The sequence below is a fragment of the Volvox carteri genome (genome assembly GCF_000143455.1).
Source record: "Volvox carteri f. nagariensis unplaced genomic scaffold VOLCAscaffold_3, whole genome shotgun sequence".
Lineage (NCBI taxonomy): Eukaryota > Viridiplantae > Chlorophyta > Chlorophyceae > Chlamydomonadales > Volvocaceae > Volvox > Volvox carteri.
Window position 1 is genome coordinate 2,680,403 of NW_003307546.1, and position 25,819 is coordinate 2,706,221.

Consider the following 25,819-nt stretch of genomic DNA (forward strand, 5'->3'; position numbering starts at 1 on the left):
CGAAGCCAACGCGGGATCAGCTTCCTTAAACTTCTTCTATTACGATAAGGCATGCTCGAATTCTAGTCCCCACTAAGATCGACTAGGCCCTATAGTGTGAGCAATGCCCTTCAAGTCGTCCGCGATATCTTGACAAATGAACGGAATCCGGTGGTTGAGAGGGTTGGCGGGATTATAGCCATCGTAGCCACCGTAACCAGCTTTTCCGCGTAATTCATCATGAACGCAGGTAGCAGGATAATTATGTCATCGTGAAAAGGCCGCTAGCATGTGTAAGGTCATCGCACGACCTTATCAGGTAGGTTGCCATGGAGGCGAAGGAAGGTACACCGTACGCGCGGGCTAAGGAGCATGCGTTATGAGTACAGCTGAGACCTAGACCCAGATCGTAGTGCCACCATCTAGCAGCGTCTCTCGTTGTCGGTAACGGGTGAATGATCAAATTCAGGGCCAGCGATGGGTGGAGGGCAACAGCGCCAAGTATAAACCGTGATATGCTGGAATCATACCACCGGTCATCGCCAAGAATCCATCGGCCAGCTGATGGTCGGGCGGGGCCCGCGGGTGCGCATTCCCGTGCTGAGTACGACAGTGATCAGGTCGTAATTTCATGGTTCTTGGCCACCTTATAATGCTGACTTCGATACTTGGCTAATCATCTCTCAGGGCATTTGTTCGCTAGATGTACTTTGCCTAGTTCTGTTGTGGAGCCAAGTCCCCTGACAGCACCCGGTAGCTACCCCTGCGTTGGAGCTTGCCAAGGAACGAAAACATGAGGTAAGCCTCTGGAATGATGTGAGGTTCTACACGTTTTGTGCACATACTTGCCCTTGCGTGTATATCTGGTAAGTAGCTATATCGATATAGAGCTCGGAGAGGGGCTCGGAGCTAGGACGGACCTCCCGGTCTAGGGCCGCCGGGACCACCAGGGCGAGGCGTAACCCGAATGAAATCATTGCGAATACCTTTTAAGTGATATCATCTCTTCATGATCTCTCAGCCGAGCCAGTTGTTTTACTCGTTAAGACGCCATGATTGTTGTGAAGGGTGAATTAACGAACTCAGGGCCGGCAGGGGCCCAGTCCTAAGCAACAAAGCCCCAGGGCCTTGGTCCAGCAGTACCACCCAGAGCTACTACATCCACTTATCGTGCCGGTGTAAGCTCCTCTAAGCTTGTCTGAGTAGTTCTTAACTAGCCAAATTCTGTGCTCATGATAACAATCGACAGCCGTGCATTGCCACCCTCTGTCTCATCAATACGCAGGCGATTTGCTTGGGCCTCAACCGCCCTGCTGCTGGTCCTCGTGACGTCAACGCCCCCGAGCTCGACTGCGCTCAGTAAGTTGAGAGGGGGAATAGAGTGCTGAGCATCAGAGCACTGCACACAGCGCAGCCAACGAAGCGAGAGAAACACCTGCCCCTCAAGATCCATTTGCGAAACACGATTACAGCTTGCTTTGAAGAGCAATGGTTGCAAGTTATGTATGCGTGTATGTATGTATGTATTTATGTATGACTTAGATTACACTGTGGGCTGAAAAGCCGGGGGCCCAGGGCCGAAACACAGTGCGGGGGGCGGATGCACACGGCTGGTTAGTCTCTGTCTGTCTGTCTGTCTGACTTAGATTACATTGTGGGCCGCGGGAGTCGGGGGCCGAAGCCGAAACACAGTGCAAGGGTCGGGAGCACACAGGATAAGTCGGTTAGTCCTGTGATGGCGAATGTTACTGCGCCCGACAGATTCTAGTACTGATGACAAATCAAGTTTTGAATCTTAACTTTTAAGAAAATTAAGTAAATATAAGTTGATGGACGGTGGTGACCTGGGATAAAGTTAACCTGCGAGCCGACCAGGAATGGAGTTGGGCCGCTGTCGACCCGGCAGATTCCGTTGGATGCTGGTGGTGGGTGCGGAACCTGAGCGATCCAATGAGAAGTAGACTAGGGTGACTGGACGACGGTGCCCCGAAATACCAGGAAAGGCAGGGTTTCGCAGGGTAGCTCCCACGGGCGAAGGTATACCCCCCTGTTTTCACACATCACATGTGTCTGTGTGCAGATGCCGTCGAGCTCTGGCCTGCTGCCCAATCGTTTTACGGCACCGACAACATCGGCGTAGGAAAGCCCTTCACCGACCTCTCGGCGAAATGGATTTGGTACCATACGACCAGCTTGGCTTACGGTTCCGGGTTATCCGTTGCGGCCCTATTCACCACGACCGTAACTGTCTCAACCGCGGGAGGCATGCAGGCCCTGCTGAACATTATCGCAGATGACGTTGCCGATGTCTACGTAAACGGCGCCCCAAATTTCTCCGCGACCCATGGCTGGAGCGCAGGATCCTATACGGACCGGCCTCTCACAGTCGACCTGGTACAGGGCACCAACGTGCTGGCGATAAACGTCCGCAACGTTCGTGGGCCCGGAGCACTTCTTGCTTCGCTCAGCACCATGGACGGCAGAACTGTTCTGGCTCGCACAGACAAGTCCTGGGAGGTGCACCTGCAGGTGCTATAATGGATTGCTTCACTTGCCGGCTAGAAAGGAGCAACCATGAGGTTGCCGAGTTAATAGCGACCTGACAGTCGTGGATCTGATCAGTACTGTCATTCTATCGAGTTATGTAAGGCGGCTAGTGGTGTATGTCATCACGTGGAACGGAGTCCACGTGTGTGCTTCGTGTTTATGCGTGTAAAATGTATAGATAGTTGTGTAGTTTAGTGCCATGAGCTTGATAGCCATGCGGATACATGCTTGAGACAGCATGGCCGTTCGTACTTTGCGTTCCTAAGTTGTACAGATGACCTGTTTTTTTACCTTTTTCCCCTTCTCTAGTTTGACACGTACTTTCCTGGCAAGGCAAAATGCGATAGGTGTATGCGATAGGTGTATGCGATAGGTGTATGTGCGTGTGCTCACTGCAGCGGAGATTCGGGAGGATGCACAGCATGGCCGTAACCAAGCCTTCGTCGGTCGTATACTTTAGTTTCCTGCGAATTGTAATATTCATATGACTCGACAGGTCGGCTCCGCTGCTCGGCGCACCATGTAATACACTGACGTGCATACGTGCCTACGTACCCAAACGAGGGTCTGCTGGCGGCTGCTGGTGGGCCGCAGTTCGGCCAATGAGACCCTCCGCGACCCCACCAACACCATCTCCGTCTCCTCCGCCGCCCTAATACTATGGCAACATTATGGCAATATCATATGCCATATCAATGCCACAGCGCAGCCCACACCGATGTACACGTATGGTAAGACGACAAGCACATTCATACAGACATTTCTAACTTCAATCGACAGACAACCCCGCATCGTATTGCATCATGTGACTGCTGCCTGTAGCGACAGCCGCCCCGTTATGAGTTGCCCCAGCAGCGGTTGCTTCAGCTGCGCCTGCCCACCGCAATCAGACCGCCGTCCGGGCCCGCCACAAGCATCCCCTCCTCCTCCCCGTCCCCCGTGACTACTTTCCCCGTCACCCCTAAGCCCCCGCACGCCGTCCCCCCTTCCTCCTGCACCCGTACTCGTCCTACTGCCCCAGCCTGCCGCAGCAGCAGTGCACCCCCCGCTGTCAACGGCCCAGCTGTCGCCGCTGCCACAGCCAGGCCCACCAACAACCCCAACCCAGCTTTCGTTCCCCCCCTGGACTTCCCCCCGGCTCAGCCGCATCCACGAATTCGCCGCGACCTCCACCCTCCTGCCAGCCACAACTGCACCCGACGGCTCTAGGATTGAAAGCCCGTCAGCGTCTGGAGGCGGCACCGTCGGCGCCTCCGGCCATACGACCGGGCCTTTGGGGCCTTTTGTAAAACCGTATCCGCCCGGGCCTAAGTCCCTTGCTGCCTGCTGCCCCACATCCCGTTCCGACAGCGAGCTGCCGTCCTCTCCTTTCCGACTTTCCCACTCGCGCCCTTGCCCTTGCCCTTGCCCCTGTCCCTGTCCCTGTCTCCGGCTCTCCTCGTCCTCGTCCTCGTCCGTGTCTAAGTCGCTGTGTGCATGCGGATGGGAGTGGGAATGTCGGCACCGTGGGGAGGTGTGTTGTCCTGCAGCACCCAGCTGCCCGGGCCGCTGTGAACCTTGGGAGGGAAAAGAGAGGGGACAAGAGAGGGCAGCCAGCGTACAGTGTTTTTTTAACAACTGAGCCAGGAGCGGGGGCTGCAGACGACGTGTGTGCATGTGTGCTATCTGGGGCACAGATAATGTGCATGCGGATGGGGCACAGATAATGTCAATCTGTATAATATTTTTGTTTGACCTAATATTACGACTGAGGCGCCACTGAGGCCCCTTGCATTGGCCAGGTACCTCTCGGAAATTTGGGAGGCCAGGCATGTCGCGTTGAGGCGCTTCGCCCCGAAGCGGACGAGGGAGAATGAATATGACCTCCCGCGTAATCCCAATACAACGTCCATGGCCCCCCGGCTTTTACGTACACACCCGCACTTGTGTGCGGAACTTGTAACTTGTAACCTAATAGTAAGCAAGGGCTATCTTGATCGATGTATTTTGAGGCTCCCTTGTAACCTTCACTAGGGCAAAGATTTTGACTACCAAGCCAGCGACTTACACCAACATGAAATAGTCTTCTTTTGAATTCACTTCTTATAATGCTTATTTACCGCTATACCTGCTTCTTGAGCTCTTCCCCTTCCCTCCTCGCCTCCCTCCCCTCGCCTCCCTCCCCACCTGTCAGCGCCATGAACACCACTCCCGCCGCCACCAGGGACGACCCCGCCACGCTCACTAGCGCCGGCTGGTCACCCAGGACCGCCACGTCCCACACGAAGCTGAACAGCACCTGTTGTGGGCATATGGCAGGGCATAACATGGAGTCATAGTAGATGCAGATCTGCATCCAGATCCAGATCCGCCGCCAAGTGATCCAGATCCGGATCCAGTGCCAGACCTTCCGACCTGCCGTTCGGAGAAAGGCCTCCATAACTGCTGTACACCTGCACCGTTTTTATACTTCACCATGTAATGGCTTGAATGCCGTACAAAATGGTACGATACTGACTCTGTTCCTGCCCCAGACCCAGATCCACCAGTCATACGGACTACTTTGCGAGTGCCCTCTCCCCTGCCACTGCCACTGCCGGGCCCTTGATCTCGGGTAAGGCACACCGCTCTGTGCCGGCGCCGGCATCCCTGCGCCCCTCTTGCCCCGCCATCTCCTTACCTGCAACACATTGATGGCCGACCCGCGGGTCGCTGACTCCAGCTGGAAGCCCCGGTTCAGCAGCAGCTGACCCAGCAGCTGCGTAAGGCCCACCACCACCAGCAGTCCGCAGCCGCGTCGAGTGGGCAGCACGGGACTGGCCGGGTAGCCCAGCGTCAGAGCGGTGGCGGAGAACTGCGGACCCGGGGGGCCAGGGGGAGGCATCCGGTGCAACAGCGCCCTCATATGGTGCAATATTAAAGCGTCCCTCCCTCTTCCCCTCCCTTCCCCTCCCTTCCCCTCCCTCCCCTTCCCCTCCCCTCCCCTTCCCTCCCTTCCCCTCCCTTCCCCTCCCCTCCCCTCCCCTCCCCTCCCCTCCCCTCCCCTCCCCTTCCCTTCCTCACCACCACCACCACTCCGTGGTACCACCAGGTCAGCACCAATGTGCTCTGGGACCTCCTGAGCACCCGGATGACAACAAAAGCAGCCTGAGGTGCGGAGCGGAGCGGGATCCGGGACCGGGGGACGGGAGACGGGGGAGGAGGGGATGGGCGGAGAGGAGAGTGGCGCATGAAGGGCCGGGCGAACCGGGCCCATAGAGGATTGGGGACCGGCCTTGGGGGAACCATCGTATCATCGGCATCCAATCAACGGAACCAAAAACCGTTGGTTCCCTATTACACGCCCTCACGGTGTGTTTGAGAGCAGATGACAATATCCGTCTTTTAGGCGGATGTGGTGTTTTGAACTTGAATCCTTCTATTGCGATGTCATTATGTTCCTCGACCCCCCGGTCAACCCAACTTTCACCGGTAGAATGAAACGGACGAGTGTCCATGGGATTTGCCTTGCTTGCATCCTCGCTATACTAATCGTTTCCAGAGAGAACAAAAACAATTTTACAAAAAGAACACAAAAAGGTGGCCAATGGCCAAAGGACGAAGGATTGCCTTTCAGCCTCTGGCTCCAACCTCTATCAATCACCTGCATACAACATACACACACACACACAAACGCACACACACACATGCAAACGCGCACGCATACATACAAACGTACACCACCGTCACCGTGTAGCGGCCCCACAAGCTGCCCAGCCCGCCGTACCGTACCGCATTGGTGATGGCGGCTACCGTCGCCAACGCCGCTCCGCCCGCTGCGATGGTCTCGGAGCCTGACCCCATCGGAAACGATGACGCAACGGCCGGGTAAGTCCCGCTCCCGCCCAGCAAGCCCTGAACAAACCCAGAAGGTGCTCCGTCGCCGCCGCTGCCGCCGCTGCCGCCGCCGCTGCCCGCATCTCCTCCTCCTCCTTGATTTTGATGGTGGTGTTGGTGTGTGTGGTGTTGCTCGTGGTGGCTGAATATGCAGGGCGGCTGCGCCACCAGCACCACCCCCGCCACGGTGCACACGGTCGCGGCGGCGCAGGCCCAGCCCTGCGACTCCCCGGTCACGGCGAACTCCAGGAGACAGGCCACGACGGGGCTGCAGAAGAAGAGCGTTACCGCATCTGTTCGGATTTGGGTCATAAGCACATGCATGTAATTTTTTAATACATATATACATTTTTCACGTAAATTTATATGTTATATATATTTATGTTTAAGATATTATAAAATGACATGGTATGAGCTGGGAAAGCGCTGGAAGAAGTGCCCAGCGGGCTAGGAAAGTTGAGAATCGGAGTGCAATCTTTGAAGGCTCGGGAAAGGGCGGGAAAGGGGAAAAGGTACTTGTTTCTATCGGAGGGAGAAGAGCGGAGGTGAGGGTCGGCGGATGTGAGGGCGGCCTTACCGGCGCGGACGAGGAACGGAACAGCGCAGGTGGTGTGATTGTAGCAGGACTGATCCAGGCTGCTATAATTAAGCTTAAGAAAGCGCGGGGCTGTGCGCTGTTGTATGGGCGAAGGCTAGCAGCTGCTCAGCATAGGAGGGGCAGGTCGCTTTATTCAGGCAGTCGGGTCGCGTCTGAGAAGGCGGCCGGCGTGTCGCGGACACTGAGCGGTTGGACGGGTCGACGCGGACAAAGGCACCCCCTCGGGACCGGGAGCGAGAAAGAAATGTAAAGACAGGGAAACGTAGAAATGGAAAAGGAGGCCAGATTGTGACTTGCTGGGTCAGGGCGAGTTGCGGAACGGGTACCTTGGAGAGGCAGAACCTCGATCGCGAGATAGAAACACGTGATACTGGTGGCTCCCAGCGCGCCGCGCAGCAGGGTGAGTCCGGCGATGCGCCAAGATTTGCTGCGGACGTTCAATCCATTCAGCTTGACCGCAACGCTGGTTGCCAAGAAGCAGATGAGTCCCGGCACAAAGACCACTTGAAAGGTGGGGACCTCGTCCCCGAGGAGCTTGACCGTCAGGCTGGTGCAGCTGAAGAGGAAGGCCGCAGATGCAATAAGAGCGAAACCTGAGTTCCAAAACCGTCTCACAGGCTCAAAGGAACCACGCGAGATGCCATGCTTCGGGCCAGGGTCAACAATTCCCATGGAGCCAACGACGTTCTGAAGATTCACTTACAAACAGAATGATAATCCAGAATAACCTGTGGCAAGCGTGCCGAAGGTTGATTTACTATGCTTCAGTGTTACAGCTGCACCTTTCAACAGGTTGAATATGTTAACAAAAATGTTACCAACAAAAGCAAACGTATTCCCGTTGCGTAACTTCATTCACATCATATCTGCACAAGTGTCCATCTTATATGTTATAACGCTAACTACCAGGTAAAGCCAACCGCCGGTGAAGCCAACCGCCTTCAGTAACACACGGCACACGATCGACGTGGTCTAGCCCCATGCACGATGGCAGCAGGAGCACTATGAACAGAACTCTTCTTCATGCAAATCCGCCGCTTACACGCGGACCAGATTTATGCTGGTCTTTTAAACCAGGATATATACGAACGATAGACCCAGCTATCTAAAGTCCAGATAGCTGCACCCTTAAGATTCATGCCAACCAATGACGACATACCTTGTTCACAGTTTTCCCCGTCCAGCGGGCAACCATAGCCAGCCCGCCGCACCACCGCATGCATAAGGCCCCTAAAAAGCAGTGCATATTTATCAATATAATAATTGCGTGCAGAGTGCCTGCCAAGAAATGCTTTCAAAATCTGACATGCGCGCTGTACCATGTAGCTTGCGGCGCTGCCTCGGCAATGCATCGGAAATGCGTAAATACCACGCACGACCAACATACATTCAGCGGCGCGAACCCCAATACCACACCTCATGCGCCACCACTAAAAACCTGCTGCACGCATATGTACTCGATCAGAAACTATGTAACAGCAAGGCAAATACATCCGGACCAGACACAAATGAACAATCACCGTAGACCCACGGGGCCGCTGTGCCGAGGAAATCGCACATCGACAACCTTTCCACTTGATACTGCTATGTACTCAAATTTTCACTGAGGTTCTGTAATCTCAGGCTACGCCACGTGAAAATTAAAAAATAATTGACACATGCCTCATGCCTCACATCTGGAATGGCTGCCTGAACTGGGTGATACAAAAATTAGAACAAATGAAGGAACACATGACGCTGATTACGAACAATGCACGGTACATTAATATGCGTGTTGCATAATAATACATCCCGATCCATTCGCGATCCGGATTCCGATACCGGAGCGGCGTTATTTCCCTGTGCCGCCATAGCGGCCCGCAACACACAGCCGCCAACGACCATGTCACATCATGCCAGCAAACACACACACATACATACATACATCGGCAGGTGGCTGGCAGAAGTTAAGGCCCTCTCGGTGTGTGAGGGGTGTTGAATTAGGAGGTGCCCCCCCATCTTATGGACGGTGTAGGACGTGATTATATCAGCTTGCGAGCCGAGCAGGAACTAAACTGTGGCGCCGTTGATCCGCTAGAATTGGTTGGATGCTGGTAGTGAGTTGCTCAACCCAACGAATACATTCTGAAGTCGGATGGGGTGAATGGACTAGGGTGCCCCTCTCGCAGGGGAGAGCAGGGAACTGCCTCGGGAAAGGGGGCCGCTGGCGAAGCTATACCACCCTGTAACAACATCATACATACATACACACACAAGCTCTCACGCGTCATCAGGTTCGGGATCAGCGGATAGCAACGGGGCCCTGAGCTCGGAGTCCCCAACCCGTGGGCCGGTCACCACGACCGCCACAGCATCCGCTTCGACACGCCGCCCGTCACCCTGCCCGCCAGCTCCAGCTTCCCTGTCACCACTCGGCGTCACTGGCTCGACAGTGGCGGCTTCACCACCACCTAGCTTGTGTCCATGCTTGTTGTCGCTGGCGCGCTTGCTGGGGCTGGACATGGCCACGAAGAGCACCCCCGCCGCCACCAGGGACGAGCCGCCCACACTGAGCAGGGAGGGCTTGTTGCCCAGTACAGCCACATCCAGAATGAAGCTGAAGAGCACCTGCGTGCCGCACCGGAGCAGCAAAGGAGGTAATAGCCACGAAGCGTAAGAGCGCCTAAGAGCCCGTAAAAGCCCGGGCTCCGTGTGCTCGTCGATTTAACGGGATGCATATTCCTGGGCCTGTCTTTGTCCATGTACGGAGGCTAGGTCTGCATTGTGTGGTCCCATCTGGATCCAGGCCGCCAGGGTCCAGAAGGCGCGAGAACCGTCAGTCCCTGAGGCATGACGGCACGGCTGCTGCCATGGATGGATGGATGGATGATACCAGGGTAGCTCTGAGTTGCATTCCTATCTCCACCAGTCGGCGCGCAGACAACCCCCACGCAGACATCCCTCCCCTCCACAGCCCACTCCATCCCGGGTTTTTCCCCCCAGTGAAAACACACGAGATACCGCCCCCCCGTACCGCACCACAACATACCGCAGCACACACGCCGCACAGCGCTGTGACACTTCGCGGGGGAGTTGCTATCAGAGGCGCTTGCACCTGCTAACCCCTTTCTCTTCCCCCTTTTCCAACAGGCCCCCCGCGCCTACATGTACCTGAAGCACATTGATGGCTGCACCCCGCCCCGGTGGCTCCAACTGAAACCCCCGGTTCAGACACAGCTGCGCCGCCAGCTGGGTGGTGCCCACCGCCACCAGCAGCAGCGCCTCCCGGCGGCCTGGAGGCGGGACCGGCGCCCGAGGCCACCGCAGCGCCAGGGGAGCTGCGGTCACCTGGGCAGCAAAGCGGGGGCAAACAAGAATGGGGCAAATGCATTACACACGCATGAACGTTGGACTTAGCGGGGGCAGGGCTAAGTTGCGCGTTGGTGCTAAGGACGGGAGAGGTGGAGGCGGCGGCAGCAACTAGAGCCTCTGGGGGATCCCTTTCCCGGTCGGGTGTTTTCGGGGCCTGTTGGTTGCCCACACGCAAGAGGCGCTTTGGATGATTCACACCCAGTTCATGAGAGAACCACCGGAACCACCCAGCCGGACACCACCCTCTACACACAGTACCGGATCCTCTACTACCTGACAAGTATTTATTTCCTGACAACTACTCCCGCATTTGTTGCACGTGTTTAATGATCCCAAAGCACCAGACCACCAACCCAACGGTCACCCGCCAGCGCACTCACGTAACTAGATCCACTCTCATCCGCCCAGTCCAGTCCAGCCCCACCCCAAGCCATGTCCAACCCAACCTGGTCCCCGACCAGCCAGCCAAACCCACCACCGCGAGCACCAGGTTGTACCACCAGGTCAGCACCAGCGGGTGCTGCTGCCCGCGGAGCAAGTTGATGGTCAGGAAGCCAGATGCGTTGGCCGCGGCAGCCAACAGCGCCAGAGCCACACCTACAGAGCTCAGACCGCCATCGGTGCCGTCACTGCCGCCACCCACGTTGCCATCGCCGGAGGCTGCAACTGCTGCTGCTGCGCCGTGGTGAGGTTGAGGTTTCGTGTGGTCGCCGAAGAGGAACGGTGGCTGCGCGGCAGAAGAAACAGGGGAAACATGCGAGGCGTGCAAAGGGCCTCGAGCCGGGGGATGAGACGAAGCACAGGCGAGGGAAGCAGATGCCAGAGATAGGGAGGCTGGGTGGATCCTGATTTCGCTGGCACAAAGGCCTTTTATATTAGCCATACCGTATCGTTCCGTACTGTACGACACAAAATGCGTGGAGGGTCTGTATGACATTCAGCGGAGCTGTATCAACACGCAATACCAGCTCAAGGTCGTTCTAGTCGCATATAACGCCATAAACAAGGCTGCCAGCCCTACATGCCCGCGGGGACAACACCAACAACTTCATTGCTCCCTTTTCTTCAGAACGTTTGCCACCATGGCTAAATCCTTGCACCCTCCTCCTCCACTGTCCGCCGCGTTTCTCCCTCCCGGGGCCCCCCCCGCCCACCTGGGTCACCAGCAGTGCCCCCGCCAAAGTGAGGGTCGTGGCAGCGGCTCCACCCCGACCTGGAGAGCGGCCCATCAGCAGCCAGTCCAGCAACAGGGCGATGACCTGCCGCCCAAAGCAATGGCTGGTGGTTAAGGGGAGGGGATCAGAAAGGGAGGTCCCGGAACCAGGACGGGAGAGGCACTAGGAGAGGTACTAGGAATGTGGCATGGCGGGAGGGATTGGGAGCTTGTGACTTTGAGGTGAAATGAATGGACAGGGGTTGAAGCAGGGCAAAGGCAGTTTGGGGGGAAAGAGCTGAGAAACGGTTGGGATAAGGGGCGGTAGTGCCGGATGCATCTTTAGGGTTCATACGCATTGCTCCTCCCCCTTGGTTGCGAAGGAGCTCTACGCTCATGGCAGCAAGGGGAAAAGGTAGAGTTAACCACGGCCAACAGGCCAGTAGGCGGATGATGAGCAAATGGAGCGGTGAACCCTACCGGCGAGGTGAAGAAAAGCGTGACGGCATCTTTGAGAGAGAGAAGCTCTAGGGATAAGATGAAGGCTGTGGTGGCCGTCGAGCCCAGGATTGCGCGCAGCAGCGTCAGGAGCGTGACACGTGCCCTGGAAACCGGTGCAGGCCGGTCGCTTGGCGAGGAGTCACAGTCAATAAAATTAGATGAAGTTAACGATAATGAAGATGTATTTGTGAAGTTTTGCTTAGGGAGGGGCGGCAGTCCGTGCTGCCAAATGACTCCGGTCAGAACAATAAAGCATAACAAGCCAGAAGTAGATACCGTTTCAAATGGCGGCACAGAGCTGCCTAAGAATTTAATTGCAAGAGCAGTAAAGGAAAAGGATAGCGCAGCGGTGCCAATAACCAAGGGACCGCAGCGCCAATACGCACGAAGCAAAGCCATTGTCCCAAGGCATAACTTAATGCTTATGGAAGGACGCGTGTGGAAGATGCATGACGCATACGAGGAAATCTAAGGGACCTGCGCCGGTAACGGTTTAGACGCAAGACGCTTACAAATCATGTACTGCCTTTGTCGTACATTAAAACAAATCTCCTGAAAGAAGAGGCATCAGTCCTGTCCAGGTTGCTGCTGATTAGAAACGATGATGGCCGACGGGCAGGCTGGCCCATCTGGGGCGGATGAGCTTGTGTTCACACAGGGTCAGGCTAGCAGACCGCTTTTGCGGAAGCCTAGATCTCCTGCTCCTGTTAATCTTTGCAATATCGACACGGATTCTAGTGCAACCGGTGGCGCTGGATCTAGGCGTCGAAAGGCCAGGGCGGCACCATTTGCGAGCGTCACCATGAACGCTGGCCCTGCATCCGTTCCGCCAGGCACGTGCAATATGTCGAAACTCTCGCATAATTCAGTCAATCTGAATTTCCCGATCTTGCTTATCAGCCAGGGTGGATTTGGGTTAAGCGACTGCGGTCAAGCATCCTCACAGCGCTCCACAGTTTTTGCGCGCAGGGCCTGCCAAGGTGCCGCTTTTCATGCTCGCCTCTGCCTCGGAGGCATCCAGTGCCGTCCCGGCCGTCAACGCACCTGTATGGCGAGTCGCGGCTGGGAACCTGGCTGCTGGCGCCACAGCGGGCTGCGCAGTCGAGCTCGGTGAGCGCAGCCTGGACAGCCGCAATACGCCATATACCCGGCGCGCCACGCATACATCAACAAACAATCACGCATGCACACTCTCGGACAGGGCAGCGGGCCTGGCTGGGGTTACAGCGCCTCAAGGATCGAGCTCCCAACTGCATGGCCTCTTCCTCATGCCGAATCGTTCGTGGCCTAGAGTGATGCGAGCAATGCTGCTGGAGCGGAATTCTCAGGGGGAGCGGAATTCTCAGTAGGATCCTTATTCCTAGCCAGCCGCTGGTTTGCCGTTGTCCGTGGCCTCAACTCGCTTCTTGAGGCTCCGTTAAGCATCAAAGATCTATCCAGCCCAGCTCCACAACGGAATGTTTGCTCCCAGTCCCAGTAGTCCCACCGCGCCCTTCACATCCTGTCCCCACTTCTCTCCTACACAACCCAACCTCCTGACTCCGGGCTGGCCCCTACGTGGTTGCGTCAAGACATCCAGCCGACCTTTAATAACGCCACTTTCACCTTTCTTCCACGCGTTTCCGCTCCCCCTCCCCACCGCAACCCTGCCCCTCTCCTCGCGGCGCAACTCCCGCAGCGCTCTACCCGATCGACACGATCAAGACCCGGCTGCAGGCCATGATCGGCGGCGGTGGTCTGAAGTCCTTGCTGCAATCCGGGGGCGGCAAGGGGCTGTACGCGGGTGAGCCATGAGGGGGTTGGAGGCAGGGTTTCAAAAGAGACGTATGATAAGGCTGAAGGAGGATGGGTCTGGGCTCCGGGGCCGTGCAGGGGGGGGAAATGGGGGGTTACGATTCCGTACGGCGGATTGTCGTAGCAGATGTGGAAGGCAAAGGGGCTGTTATGTCGGAAGTTATGTCGAGCTAAGGAGAGGGAGCTTTATTGGCGATGGTGTGGAGTTGGAGTCGGAGTTGTGGCGTTTGGGGATTTTAGGGCTGTTTTTGTTTTTGGAGGGCGTGTAAGGGAGGGGGTGTTGGGAGTTGGAGACTAGGAGCCGCATGGCTCCGGAGCCGCGAACATGTAGAGCACAGGATGCAACGTTTAGGCAGTTTGATAGGATCGGGGGTGACACGAGAAGTGGAGAAGGTCAGGAAGCGCAAGAAGGGGGGGGGGGCATCAGGGTTTTGAAGCCCCACGTGCGCCAAACAGCGGAGTCCCCCTCCCCATTCCACAACGCCCGAACCCTTCCCTCCCCGTGCTATGGTCCCTTGCTTACGTCACCAACCCTCCACTCGTTTGTGGTTCCTCTTTCCCCAACCCCAACCCCCGACCCCGACCCCGACCCCCCTCGGGAACCGTAACCCCCGCTACCCCTTACCCCTCAGGCGTGTGGGGCAACCTCGCGGGTGTTGCTCCAGCCTCAGCCATCTTCATGGCGTTCTACGAGCCCACCAAGAAGGCGGTGCAGGTGGGCAACCTTGGCTAGACCCCTGAGACTACGGCCCTTGCATCGGCCTGCCCGCACGCCATCCTTCATTCCCCACTTCACAGTATGACGAGTCCGCTTGGGGCCCCTGGGGCCCACACTCTCCATGTATTGGCCTACACCTCTTAACACCTTTTCGTCGGGTCGTAACGCAACTATAAAAGGTGTAACACCTCCCGAGTCCCGACATACATACGCAGATCCGCTATCTTCGACCTGCAGTTGCCGTTTTGTGGCAGTTGCTTCCTTTCGGCTTCTGCATAGCTATTGCCCTCTTCCCTTCCTGCCTGTCGGCCTGCCGGCCGGCCCCTGCCCATCCCATCGCCCAGTTCCTAACCCCTGTGAACCCACTTCCCTGTACGGCGCCCTGAAATATCCCCTCCCCCCTTTGGAGGGTTCTTCCTTGATCTCTCTCTCTCTCCCTTTCCCCCCTTAAGTCGTCCTGCGTTTACTCCCCCGTCCCCGCACTGCGCCGTACCGTACTGCCGTACAGTCGGAGGTTCCCGCTGACAAGCAGTACCTTGGGCCGGTGGTGGCGGGTATGGTGGCGGGCACTGCCTCCTCCCTCATCCGGGTGCCCACTGAGGTGGTGAAGCAGCGGCTGCAGACCGGGGAGTTCACCGGGGCCGTGAAGGCGGTGAGTGGCTGGGCGGGGCTGGGCTGGGCTGGTCAGCATGACGTGATGGTGTGTGTATCTATGGAGGGGAGAGTGTGCGTATGTATGTACGTGTGTTTTTTTGTGCACGCGTGGGTTTACATCTGACGGGATCATTGCACGACGTTATTACACGCATGCAAGATTTCAAGGGAGGTACTGGTGGAGAGATGGTGTGGGGGGGGGAGGTCACCGTTGGAGGGGGGGAGATGTTGGCTGGCCTACGAGAGGGGGACTTAACTTCGCCACCTTGCGGGGTGGAGTCGGGTGGAATTAGGTGGGGGGGTGAAATCCGGGCTGTTTTGCGCCCGGGGAGATCTGGTGGACCGGGCAAAGCCCCCCACACGACCACCACGGCTCCAACAACAAGCAGCTATACACACCACAGCGCCACGCACGCAGCGGCCGTTAATCCAACACGGTCTCAGGACTGGAGAGTTTGGGTGAACGGCGGTTGCATCCACCGGAGGGCGAATGGGATTCACGGCAACGTTACCCATGTGCTCATCTTGCCTATTGCTCCGTTGGTTGTGTGTCTGTGTGTATATATTTGTACACGAACGCGCGCGCGTGTGCATTCTATTGACGCGACGCACCGTGTGTGCTGTGTGCAATCGGCAGGTTCGGACCATTCTGGGTCGCGAGGGACTTCGCGGACTGTATGCCGGATACGGCGCCTTCATGCTGCGAGACCTGCCGTTCGATGCCATCGAATTCGTGGCGTACGAACAAATCAAGAAGGCGTACGGCATGACTGTACGGCGGGAGCTCCATCCCGGGGAGACCTCTATTGTGGGCGCGATTGCCGGCGGCTTCACGGGTGAGTTCGATGGCCGTTAGTGGGGTACGGGTGCGGCTGAAATCCGTGAGTTAGGTTAGCAAGTGTGTGTGTGCAAGTATGTATGTATGTATGTATGTATGTGTGCGTGCGTGTAAGAGATGTTATGAGTCTGGAACGTTTCTGTACGGCAAGCCGGCAAGAAGGTGCAGGAGGCCGTCGTTTTAGTAGTAAGCAGGCTGGCCACATCTGCCAGGGGGTAAGGAGTGGGGGGGGGGTGGCGATGAGCAGGAGCGAGGAGGAGGAAGAGGAGCAGCAGGAGGAGGAGGGAACCTCAATCTTGTCCTCCATCCTTGCTTGTCGTGGTACTTCGGGTACTTTGGTGCTTCCCCTCCTTTCACCCCAGAGCCATCACGCTGAAGTCATGTTCTCCTTAAACCTGTATGTGTGTATGTGCACAGGTGTGATCACCACGCCTTTGGACGTGCTCAAGACTCGGCTGATGACTCAGGGCGCCTCGGGGCGCTACAAGAACCTTCTGGACGCCACCGTGACCATTGCTCGTACGGAGGGTCTGGGCGCCTTCATGTCGGGCTGGCAGCCGCGACTGATCTGGATTTCGTTGGGCGGCTTCGTGTTCTTCCCCGTGTTGGAGGCGGCCAAGAAGTACTATGCACCGAAGTAGATGAAGAGGGGGTGAAGGGATATTGGAAATTGGGGAGGTGGGAGGCGAGGGTTCGCGGGGTGGGATTGGGTGGGGAGGGGAAAGGCGGAACGGGTTTGGGATGTCGGTGGAGGAGTACTTGTACGTGTAGGTGTCGGAGGAGACGTGGTGTGTGTTTTTGTGTATGTATGTATGTATGTATGTCATGTGTAGGTTTGGAAATTTGGTTCAGGGTTTGCTTCGTGGTGTTTTAGGGTTTTGTTTGTTGCGTGTGGGTAGATGAGGTTGGGGAGCTGTGTTCCTGCCTGGCTATTTTCCTGTACAGTCTTTTGGTGACCATGTCCGCAGCTAAAGGCCTAGCGTATATAAGGAGTGCGTTTTTGTGGGAAAAACTGTCGGCGGGCGGGAGAAAGAAAATGTTGACGGCAGGTTCGGTGCGTCATGTCCGTGGAGATATTAAAAGGAACATTGCTGATAGTCGTGTACTGGGGGATGGCTGCTGGGTTTCGCGGGGGGGCCAGAAAAAGGTGAAGGGTCCAGGGGGGAATTGACGTACCCGCTGCTCTAGGCTCTGGGTTCAATCTCCCTCCCTCGAGCCTCGAGAGCTTGTCCGTATCTGAACCCCGTCTGGTGTTTGGCTGCACCGAGCGGCTCGACAGGGCGACTTGATCACGTCAGGATGAAAACGTATCTTCACACAGCCACAAACGTAATATACCGTTACATTTCCTTTCTTGGCGGTGCAAGTGAGAACAGAACTCCTATCCGTCTACCACGGCTTTCTTTCCGCCCCCCCCCCGAGGGCATACATACATACATACATACATACGAAGCTTTCTGTCGGTCTTTAACTGAACGTCTTCACATCAACAGAGGAGTGCTTACCTGTGCTTGTCTGTGTCCTGACACGTGCGGGCGCATAGTGCGAGCGGGATTTCCGAATCATGTTTAAAAGCTTGTTGCTGTACGAGCAGTGCAGTGTCGGAGGAAGGAACTGCGTGTCGGAGGAAAGAAACTTTACTGCCGTGCATATCCTCCGGACAAAGTCGGCTGGTGCTGTGTTCCTTTTTGTGATGATGAAGCTTCCGCGTCGGGAAGGGGATTTAACGTGCGTTTCGTGCCGTAAAACAGCTGTACGACGATGCGAAAAAACAGGGCATCTTGATCAATGGTTTGACTTGGGCCGAGATTCTGGGAGCCGGAGGAGTTCAGGGGAGCGGGATTCTGGTCTGGGACTGGAAATGTGTTGTTTTCAGCAGAGCGCTTTGTATACTTATGCCATGCGAGTTTTTGCATTGTATGATTTTTGCAACTGTACGACGATTCGTAGCTTTAGCATGCACATGTTACTCGCGATATAGAGCGCATGTTATGTAGAGTGAGCATGTGGGGCATATCGAGTACTAGTACTAGTACTAGTACTACACACGTCGGATTCGTTCCTTAGGGGATCAGCTCAGATCAGCTAGTGATTTCTAGACATGAAATCTCCGGGCAGCTAACCGCAACTATCCCCCTGTGACCACGTTTACCTGATTTAATATTAATATTAATTAATTGGAGACACACACACACATACATACACACACATACACCCCGAGCCGCCATCTATTATGTACAGCTGGAGCCGCAGGTTGCGGACCGCAGCAGCTTAGGATGCCGACCCAACAAACACCCGACAAAACATGTCGCAATACTTTTTTGAGTAATACCCTAACAGCAGTAAGCAGCAGCACTGGCAAAGCTTCGTTGTTGTGCACAGATACACATCCAGGGACGCGCAGGGAGACCCCCAACGTCCCCAGCACACTCCCTAGAGACATGTGTCGTTTGGCGGGAGACGCATATCGCGAGGTATAGCCGACAGGTAAATATCAACAAGCTATAGCCGACATACACGCTGCCGTTATCACCACAATACCCACAAGCTTCCCCATCTTGCCCCACAGCAACACACAGCAACACAGCAACAAGCCATTATTACTACACACGGACCGTGCGCCTCTGAGCATCCTCCGAACACCCTCACGTTCATGACCAAATTAAAACCTCCTCCTGCCCCACCACTTGTCCTCTCTCGCTGGTCAGCGTGCCAGTCATCATCGGCCAGTTGCCGGCAGCTCTAACCCTAAGACTTGTCAAGCGGTTTTCGGAAGCTGAGCGTCTTGGTAACACTGGAAATGTACTTGGTATCGCACACGAAGCCAGCCGCCTCGAACATCGCCCCCAGGTTAAAAGAGAGGTAGTTCCTGTGGGAGGGCGGTGGGAGGACGCCGCACGAGGGGAGGGCAGTGATAGCATGAAGAGAGCAATAGTAGCAGGGCCAGCGTAGCCGGCATAGCGGCATCGGGCAGCAAGCGAATGAGCGAGTCAAGTAAGACTGCAGACGCTTAGAGCCATTTAAAACCTTCCATTTTTCCAGAGGATTCATCAGCACGACCAACACTCCGACAGCCGAACCAGTCCGGATGTGGGTCGCGCGGGATGTGGGTTTGTTGCTGACCCATGGACCCAGCTTGGGAACCTCCGTACGTCAGAAAAGCGGAGGGCTCTGATGGCAAAATACCTGAATTCACATCCAGGATTCAGAGCCCTGTCAGGAACTACACCACACCACACCGCACTACACTTCACTTCCTCAACATCAGATCAAGCCGTCCACATAACACCGCTGTGCCGGGGCCCATCTCCTGGGGACCTAGAGTTACTTAATTCTCAATTCTCGTCCCTGGCGCTTCACAGTCATCAGCTCCTTACCTGTAGTAGGGCTCATTGAAGTCCCCGAACACGTCAATGCCGCCCTCCAGTCCAGGTCTGTCCCCCAGCTGCACGCTGTCCGTGACCACCAGCAAGCCCCCCGGTTTGAGCACTCGGAAGAATTCGGACGCGGCCCGGCGGCGGATGGCCTCGGGCAGCTCGTGGAACAAATACACACACACGAGCTGGAGGGGGGGGGCAGGGGAGAGAGGGTGGGGGTGGGGGCGGGGGGAGAGGGATGAAGGAGAGGTGTTAGCGGGAAGAGGAATGGAAGCGGCGTGGGTGAGTACGGTAAAGCTTCTAACGTAAAGAAAATGAATAACACAAATAATTCTTCATACTCATCTTGTCTTGGAATACATGGCTGGAGTGGGAGAACAGGAGTTCGTCTGCGTGCGAGAAGCCTTAAATGCCTCACTGCGGGTGTATTTACGTTTGAAACCACCATCTAACCGGTTGCCGTGCTGCAGCTGTGATCGTCCGGCAGGCAGGCAACGGACGAGGCAGGCAGGAAGGAAAGAATCGACCTCGGGAACTCCAACCCCCAATTTCCAGCGCAGTGCCGCTGAATTAAGGTGACCCTTCCGAAGCTTACCCTCTTCCTAAAAACTCAGTAACCCCAGAGGAACTTCCCAACCCCCGACCCCCAACCCCCAACTCCCAACTCCCAACTCCCAGCAGTCCAAAACCGCCCAAGCCCCTAAGCTAAACTCAACGACCCAGGAACCTTCCCCCAATGTCCCCGCGGGGGGTGGGGGAGAACCCACAATGTCAAACTGGTTGTCGGCCGCATCGATATTCTCGGCTGCAGTCTGCAAGAACTGTGTGACCCCCGTGTCGTCGACCCCTCCCAGCCCCCGGCCGGGCTGCCGCAGGTCCCTCCAGTAGCGCATGTTCTCCCGGGCTCGGGCCAGGTAGAAGGGGCTCAGGTCGGAGATCACGGAGGGCAGGGAGGGGTAGGCGTCCTTGATGAAGGTGTGGAACCTGCCAGTGCCCGCCGCCACCTCCAGCAGCCGCAGCTCCGAAACCCCCCGGCCACCCAGCTCAGCCTCCCGCACGTACTCAGAAATGGGGATCAGGGAGGTGCGCTGCATGGCGTCTTGCATGCCTGAGAACAGGGACTCTGTAGTGAACTCGTACAACGCCCCAGATCTGCGCGGTCATATCATCACCGCCGTCGTCCCACAATGCTATAGATTACTTTGTCGCCACCTCGTATCGTAGGCAGAGCACTCGTTACGGAGTAGCAGCAGATTAGTTATGGCGGAATGGCGATGTGAAATTGTGCGTGAGGGGAGGTGATGAAAGGACGGGCAAACGGTAGGATTAGCCCGCGGTGCAGCAGGGCACGCATAGCTTGCCCTCCTCCTCTTCCGCTTCCAAATTCAACAAAAAGTTTTCACCCGCCGTCGCCACCGTTGTTCTATTCTGCTACCATCCCACATTCCCTCCGCGGTCTCCTCCCGTCGCCTCCCGTGCACAACCCTCCGTCCTTCTCGCCGGTCCTTCTAGCCGCTGATGCTCCCTATCCATTTCCCATATTGTCTGTCTGTCTGTCTCTCTGTCTGTCGCTCTGTTTGTCTCTCTGTCTGTCTGTCTATCTGTAAGAGGCAGGGGTCGGGACATCTTAAAACCCTACCCTACCCCACCTTTCTGACAGCCATCCGTCAGTTTGGTAGTGGAAGGTGTTGGTGAAGTACCGGGGGTAGAGGGAGCTGGACAGCCACACGGGCTCCGGTTGCTTCCGCAGCCGCCGCTGGGTGATAGCGGTCCACTCCCCTAGGTAGGCCAGGGAGCTGCGGGAGGGGGAGGACGCGAGCAAGGGTGGGAGATATGCGGGAAGGCGTTACAAGGCAGGCGGGGACGGGCCGGTAGAGCAGAACACGGTATTCGAACAAATGGCGGAGAACTGCCCTGAGCCGAGCTGAGCTGAGCTGAGCCGAGCTGGGAAATGAATGGCCTGATGGATACGTGAAGGCGGTTACACGTCACGAACAGGTACAGAGGGGTGACCCTGCCCTGCCCCTCGGGAGGTGGCTATTTCCTAAAACCGCGTTGAATGAGTTTCAGGGGGGAGCGCCAAACGAGTGCATCTCGACCAATCGGTGTCCTCACAACGTCACCAAGCCAAGCCAGCCCAAACCCAGGTCCGTTCCCTTCAGGGGCCCCTTACGGGGTGTACCACACAGCCCTACCCCCCGAACGCAAACAGCGGGTTGTACTGCCGGTGGTTGGGTACGGTCATGTCCCAGGGCAGCGGGTAGCAGCCTGCCAGGATGTTGTCGTAGTCCTGACAGGTGTACGACATGAGAGCAGCGGAAGCAACGGGATACGGTTGAGTACAGTTGTACGGAATACTAAAGAGACGAGGGACTCGGTTTGGGGAAACAGAGTGGCGGGACATGTCTTGCTGTGTGTTGCACCTGGTGGAGTCGAGCTAACCTGCACAGTTGTGTCGAGCCCATTCGAGCCGGAGGCTCAGGGGGCAGGCAAGGGCTGACCGAAATCACATGTGCTCCAGAGCAGCGGGAGGAACAAATACACGCATGCACACGCACAAGTGACTCAGCCGAGAAGCGCAGGGGGGGTAGACGGTGTCTCAAAGAATTTACAGCAACAAGCAATAAATAGCATCTATAACGTTTGGAAGGGAAACGGACAAATGGAGACACAGACTCAGACACAGACTAAAATTCCGTACAGATGTACGGTGGTAACGGCCGTACCTGCTGTACGGCCACCAGCCCATCCAACAATCGGCTCGCTACTTCAGGCTCTGCGTCCTCCAATAATCGTTCGAAGGGAGTTGAGACGGAAGATGCGGAAGAGGAGGACGAAGCAGCCGCCACAACCTCCGAGACATGGTGTGCGGCGAAGCCTGCGAAACTCTGTGCATTCATCCATGAACAACACCCTCAACATCAACCCAAAACGATAAGGACATGCCAACAGCCTACATAGGTACCATCCTGTACTTATGGGCATGTATGGTTCAAAGCACCTGCAGCATAAAATTTGCGCAGCAACTAGCGGCGGTGGCGGTGGTGGTGGCGGCGGTGGTGGTGATGGTAAAGCCGCAAGAAAGGTCGAGGGGAAAGAATCGCCATGCATTACAAATGGTGAGGGATGGAGAGAGGGACCTGTAGACCTGCCGGCTCCGCCAATCGACCGATGAGCCCACTGACTGACTGACGGACTGACGAACAAGCTGAGGGTTACGAAAGAACCGAGGCCCGATTTGAGGCCGGCAAGGAAACACAATCTCGGTTCCGGGGGCAAGTACGGATTACCGTACACAATTTCGATTTAACTTGCCGTACCTGCGTCAGGAAGAACATCTGACGACCCAGGTGGTACCACCAGTGTGCGGCGCGGCGGACATCCGTCAGCGGGTTAGGCGGTACAATCTGCCGTACAGCCTCTGCCAGGGAGGGTCCCGGCCTGTGTTGAAAAAGGGAAAAAGGGGATTTGGTTCCAGACCGGCAGGTATCCAGAGGCTAAACTAAGATAAGCGGATGTATGCGGAGGGGGCGGGGGGCAGGGAGCGGGGTAAAGTGGATTTTGGTCAAGAGGAACGCTTCGGGCTCAGGAGGTAATGGGATGCTGAGGGGGCTGACGCTGTCCCAACCGAGGACATCGCTGCTACGAGCCTGTGTGGAGTACATTGCGGCGAAACACCGGATCCCAGAGGATTCCCAGGAAGGGAAGTGGATCCAAAAAGTTTCCAGCAGGGTCATTGTTCGAGCCGCCACCTGGTGCACTCTGGCCATAGGGCCCCCGGCCTCTGCTAGGCACTCACGGGCGCGGGCCTTCTCGGTGGTTTAGGATAGCAGTGGTAACACGAGTAGAACGCTGACTCCAGGTGACGGCGGTAGGGTGCAGCTTGAAGCGTCCAGCGTCCAGGTCGCGGAGTGGGATGGCGGAAGGGGCAGTGGGAGAGGGAATGGTCGCAGCCGCTGCACTGGACGGGCTGTTGCCAGGCGCGAGGAAGGGACTGCTAGGCTCGCTCCTGTTCCATGGCGCTGGTGAGATCCGCGTACTTGTGGTGGTCCCGGAGGTGTCTGAGGCTACGGCAAAAAACCGGTCCGGGATGAGAATGGAATGCGCAGCTGACTGGTTGCTGGCGGGTCCACGACCCCAGCTGCGGACTCGAGTTAGGTAGGAAAAAAGCAGCTGCGTTACTAGGTTGCATTACATGACACCTATCCAAATAAGTTAAAATAAATGCTTGTAGTAGCATTGTGACTTTCGGCTTTTCGCAAAGGGAAGCTTCGGGTTAGGATAGCGCGACCGAGTTAACTACGTGAAATATCATACATTTAATACGCATTAGGTTAGTTATTATTAGTCTTCAGAAAACATTTAATCATATATCTAGGACACGACTACCGGCAGTTGATTTTGATGTCTGGTCGCCTAGATAGTTACCCAGGATAGAGGTGAGTGGATGATATCTTACTTTGAGATTTAGGGACGATGAAGCGATAGTGCCGTCCGCTGCTTGGTTGACCAAGCTCTTTGCGGGTTGTCTTACCACTTGGTACTATGCGCATCGTATTGCCAAATGTGAGTTGGAAAGCACTGGAAGGGAAGTAAAATGAAGTAACGCAGGCTCAATTTATAGTTAGACTGCATGGCTTTTTTAGTCGCTGTTCAACTCCGTGGCCGTTCGTGTTGCCGTACAGTACTTCCAGTGAACACTGGCCTGCGAAAGATTACTGTTCCTTGGCCCGTAAATATGTGGCATCTCATTGTTCAGTGTGTGATTGAGGCGTCCTAATACACCAGCTCAGGATTATGAAAGTTGTAACGAATGTTGATATTCGGCCAGAACACTGGAAGTCAGGCAGTTGAGACGACTTTACGGCGTATAAGATGCGATGTGTGGGATAAAGGAGATATGACGTTTTCGCCGAGATTTTGTTCTGTGAAACCTGTAACGGTTGGGGTTGGCCATATCTACACAGCTCCACTTCCCTGTTTACCATCGGTTATGAGCCCCGCGCCGCAGCTGCAAGCGCGTGCCTAGTTTAGGTATTGCGTCCAAACCTTTCGGCTTAGTACTTACCTGGCTTTGGGATAGGAGCAGTAAGGGGAAGGAACACGATGCCGAGCGGCTCGAGAACTACTTCCGCTGGCGAACGGCCATGAAGTAGTATCTGGCCGGCAAGGACCTCTGGGACGAAGCGGAAGATTTGTCGACAGCAGTACCTAATAACTCAATGAACGCAAAATCACAAATAGTCAAATACACGGCGATAAGATTTCACAGGCTGTTCGAGACGCTGTCGCGGCAGTCCGCGCCGAGCGTGTTACCGAAATCGCTGCGAACATTCAATTCATCAAACAGCGACTTAGCAGCCTAAAACAGCGGACAGGCCAGTCCGTTGTGGACTACTATTTCGAGGAAGCGGAGGACCTGCATGAGCAGATGGCTGCGGTGAACTCGGAGATTGACAACAGCCAATTCGCCTTGACCATTTTGGGCAGTCTGCACAAGCGGTTTCAAATACAGCAGGTGCTCTTTGCTGCAAAGTCGCCGAGCTGAACCTGTCGGACATGAAAGCTGCTCTGCGCTTAGCGGAAAAGATGCCAACACCGAATGGGTCCGGGTCGGGGCCCTGGCGTTGCGCAACCGCAGCAGTACAGGAGGCGATGGTGGTGCCAGTGGAGGCTATCGTTTGGATCAGACAAAACACAAAACACATGAGTTCCCGCATGTTGTTGTATCCTAGGTATTCAAACCGACAAAGGCAAAGCTCTGCAAATTACAACATATCAAGGAGTCGAGAGCTAAGGCAGAGCCAACAAAGGATCATGAAGAATTCATACTCATATCGTATGTGCGTGAACGTGCACGTGCATCCTTTCTTCTTCATGTCTACCCCCCCCCCCCCTTTTTTCAGGACTAAACTAAACGGAGCACAACCGGCATAAACATATGCATGAACAAGTGTGCAAACGAAGGAAAAGGCAGTATATCATTTTTATCAAAGGTTAGCATGTCGTCCAGCCAACCAGGCCACGAGCGTGTTTAGTCCTACGTTTCGTATGATATGTTTTACAACGCGCCAGTACACACTGTCCGGTGGGACGTGGCTTGGCATGCAGGTGTCGTACATTGCAAGACAGGTCAGCATGTGTAGACGCAAATGTACAATCAATACAGATTACAGTACAACACTGTACAAGATACAATCTTAAATAAATGCATATCATACACTACAAGCTTGGCATGTTAAACTGTATAAACGGAAATTCAACCGCAATAACAACGTTTTGTCGTACGGAACATTGCTTTAGGAATATGGAGTCTCATATTGTCCTGTTGGAAGTGACAAGTGAAGAAGATGCAGATAGTGATGCACAACTCCAAGCAGCACTCGCGCTGAGGCACACACAACGTCCCGACATCCCTGATGACGGACGGACCGTAGCGCAGCAGCACTCCCAA

The 25,819-nt window shown here is 55.7% G+C and overlaps 4 protein-coding genes across 4 annotated transcripts; 2 read left to right on the forward strand and 2 right to left on the reverse strand.

Annotated features, from left to right (window-relative positions):
* The first annotated feature begins 667 nt into the window (after window positions 1–667).
* Window positions 668–3,018, forward strand: VOLCADRAFT_103075 (uncharacterized protein). The gene is made up of 3 exons (XM_002946445.1): window positions 668–777; window positions 1,265–1,338; window positions 2,060–3,018. Exons 1-3 carry the CDS (start codon window positions 773–775, stop codon window positions 2,515–2,517), a joined length of 537 nt encoding a protein of 178 aa, XP_002946491.1. The 5' UTR covers window positions 668–772; the 3' UTR covers window positions 2,518–3,018.
* A 968-nt stretch (window positions 3,019–3,986) lies between these two features.
* VOLCADRAFT_103076 (uncharacterized protein) lies at window positions 3,987–12,396 on the reverse strand (the record flags this gene model as incomplete). Its single annotated transcript, XM_002946614.1, has 11 exons — window positions 3,987–3,994; window positions 4,693–4,804; window positions 5,186–5,359; window positions 5,569–5,652; window positions 6,277–6,674; window positions 7,306–7,535; window positions 9,243–9,586; window positions 10,130–10,306; window positions 10,806–11,057; window positions 11,485–11,608; window positions 12,371–12,396. 11 exons carry the CDS (start codon window positions 12,394–12,396, stop codon window positions 3,987–3,989), a joined length of 1,929 nt encoding a protein of 642 aa, XP_002946660.1.
* Window positions 12,397–12,585: 189 nt separating this feature from the next.
* VOLCADRAFT_86841 (uncharacterized protein) lies at window positions 12,586–16,629 on the forward strand (the record flags this gene model as incomplete). The annotated part of the gene is made up of 7 exons (XM_002946446.1): window positions 12,586–12,643; window positions 12,954–13,094; window positions 13,663–13,767; window positions 14,411–14,493; window positions 15,005–15,148; window positions 15,788–15,986; window positions 16,406–16,629. 7 exons carry the CDS (start codon window positions 12,586–12,588, stop codon window positions 16,627–16,629), a joined length of 954 nt encoding a protein of 317 aa, XP_002946492.1.
* A 1,509-nt stretch (window positions 16,630–18,138) lies between these two features.
* Window positions 18,139–23,918, reverse strand: VOLCADRAFT_103077 (uncharacterized protein; the record flags this gene model as incomplete). Its single annotated transcript, XM_002946615.1, has 9 exons — window positions 18,139–18,857; window positions 19,366–19,550; window positions 20,133–20,517; window positions 21,015–21,161; window positions 21,561–21,655; window positions 22,092–22,253; window positions 22,686–22,806; window positions 23,165–23,321; window positions 23,900–23,918. The coding sequence occupies 9 exons, from the start codon at window positions 23,916–23,918 to the stop codon at window positions 18,737–18,739; spliced, it is 1,392 nt and encodes a 463-aa protein (XP_002946661.1). The 3' UTR covers window positions 18,139–18,736.
* Between the last annotated feature and the right edge of the window lie 1,901 nt (window positions 23,919–25,819).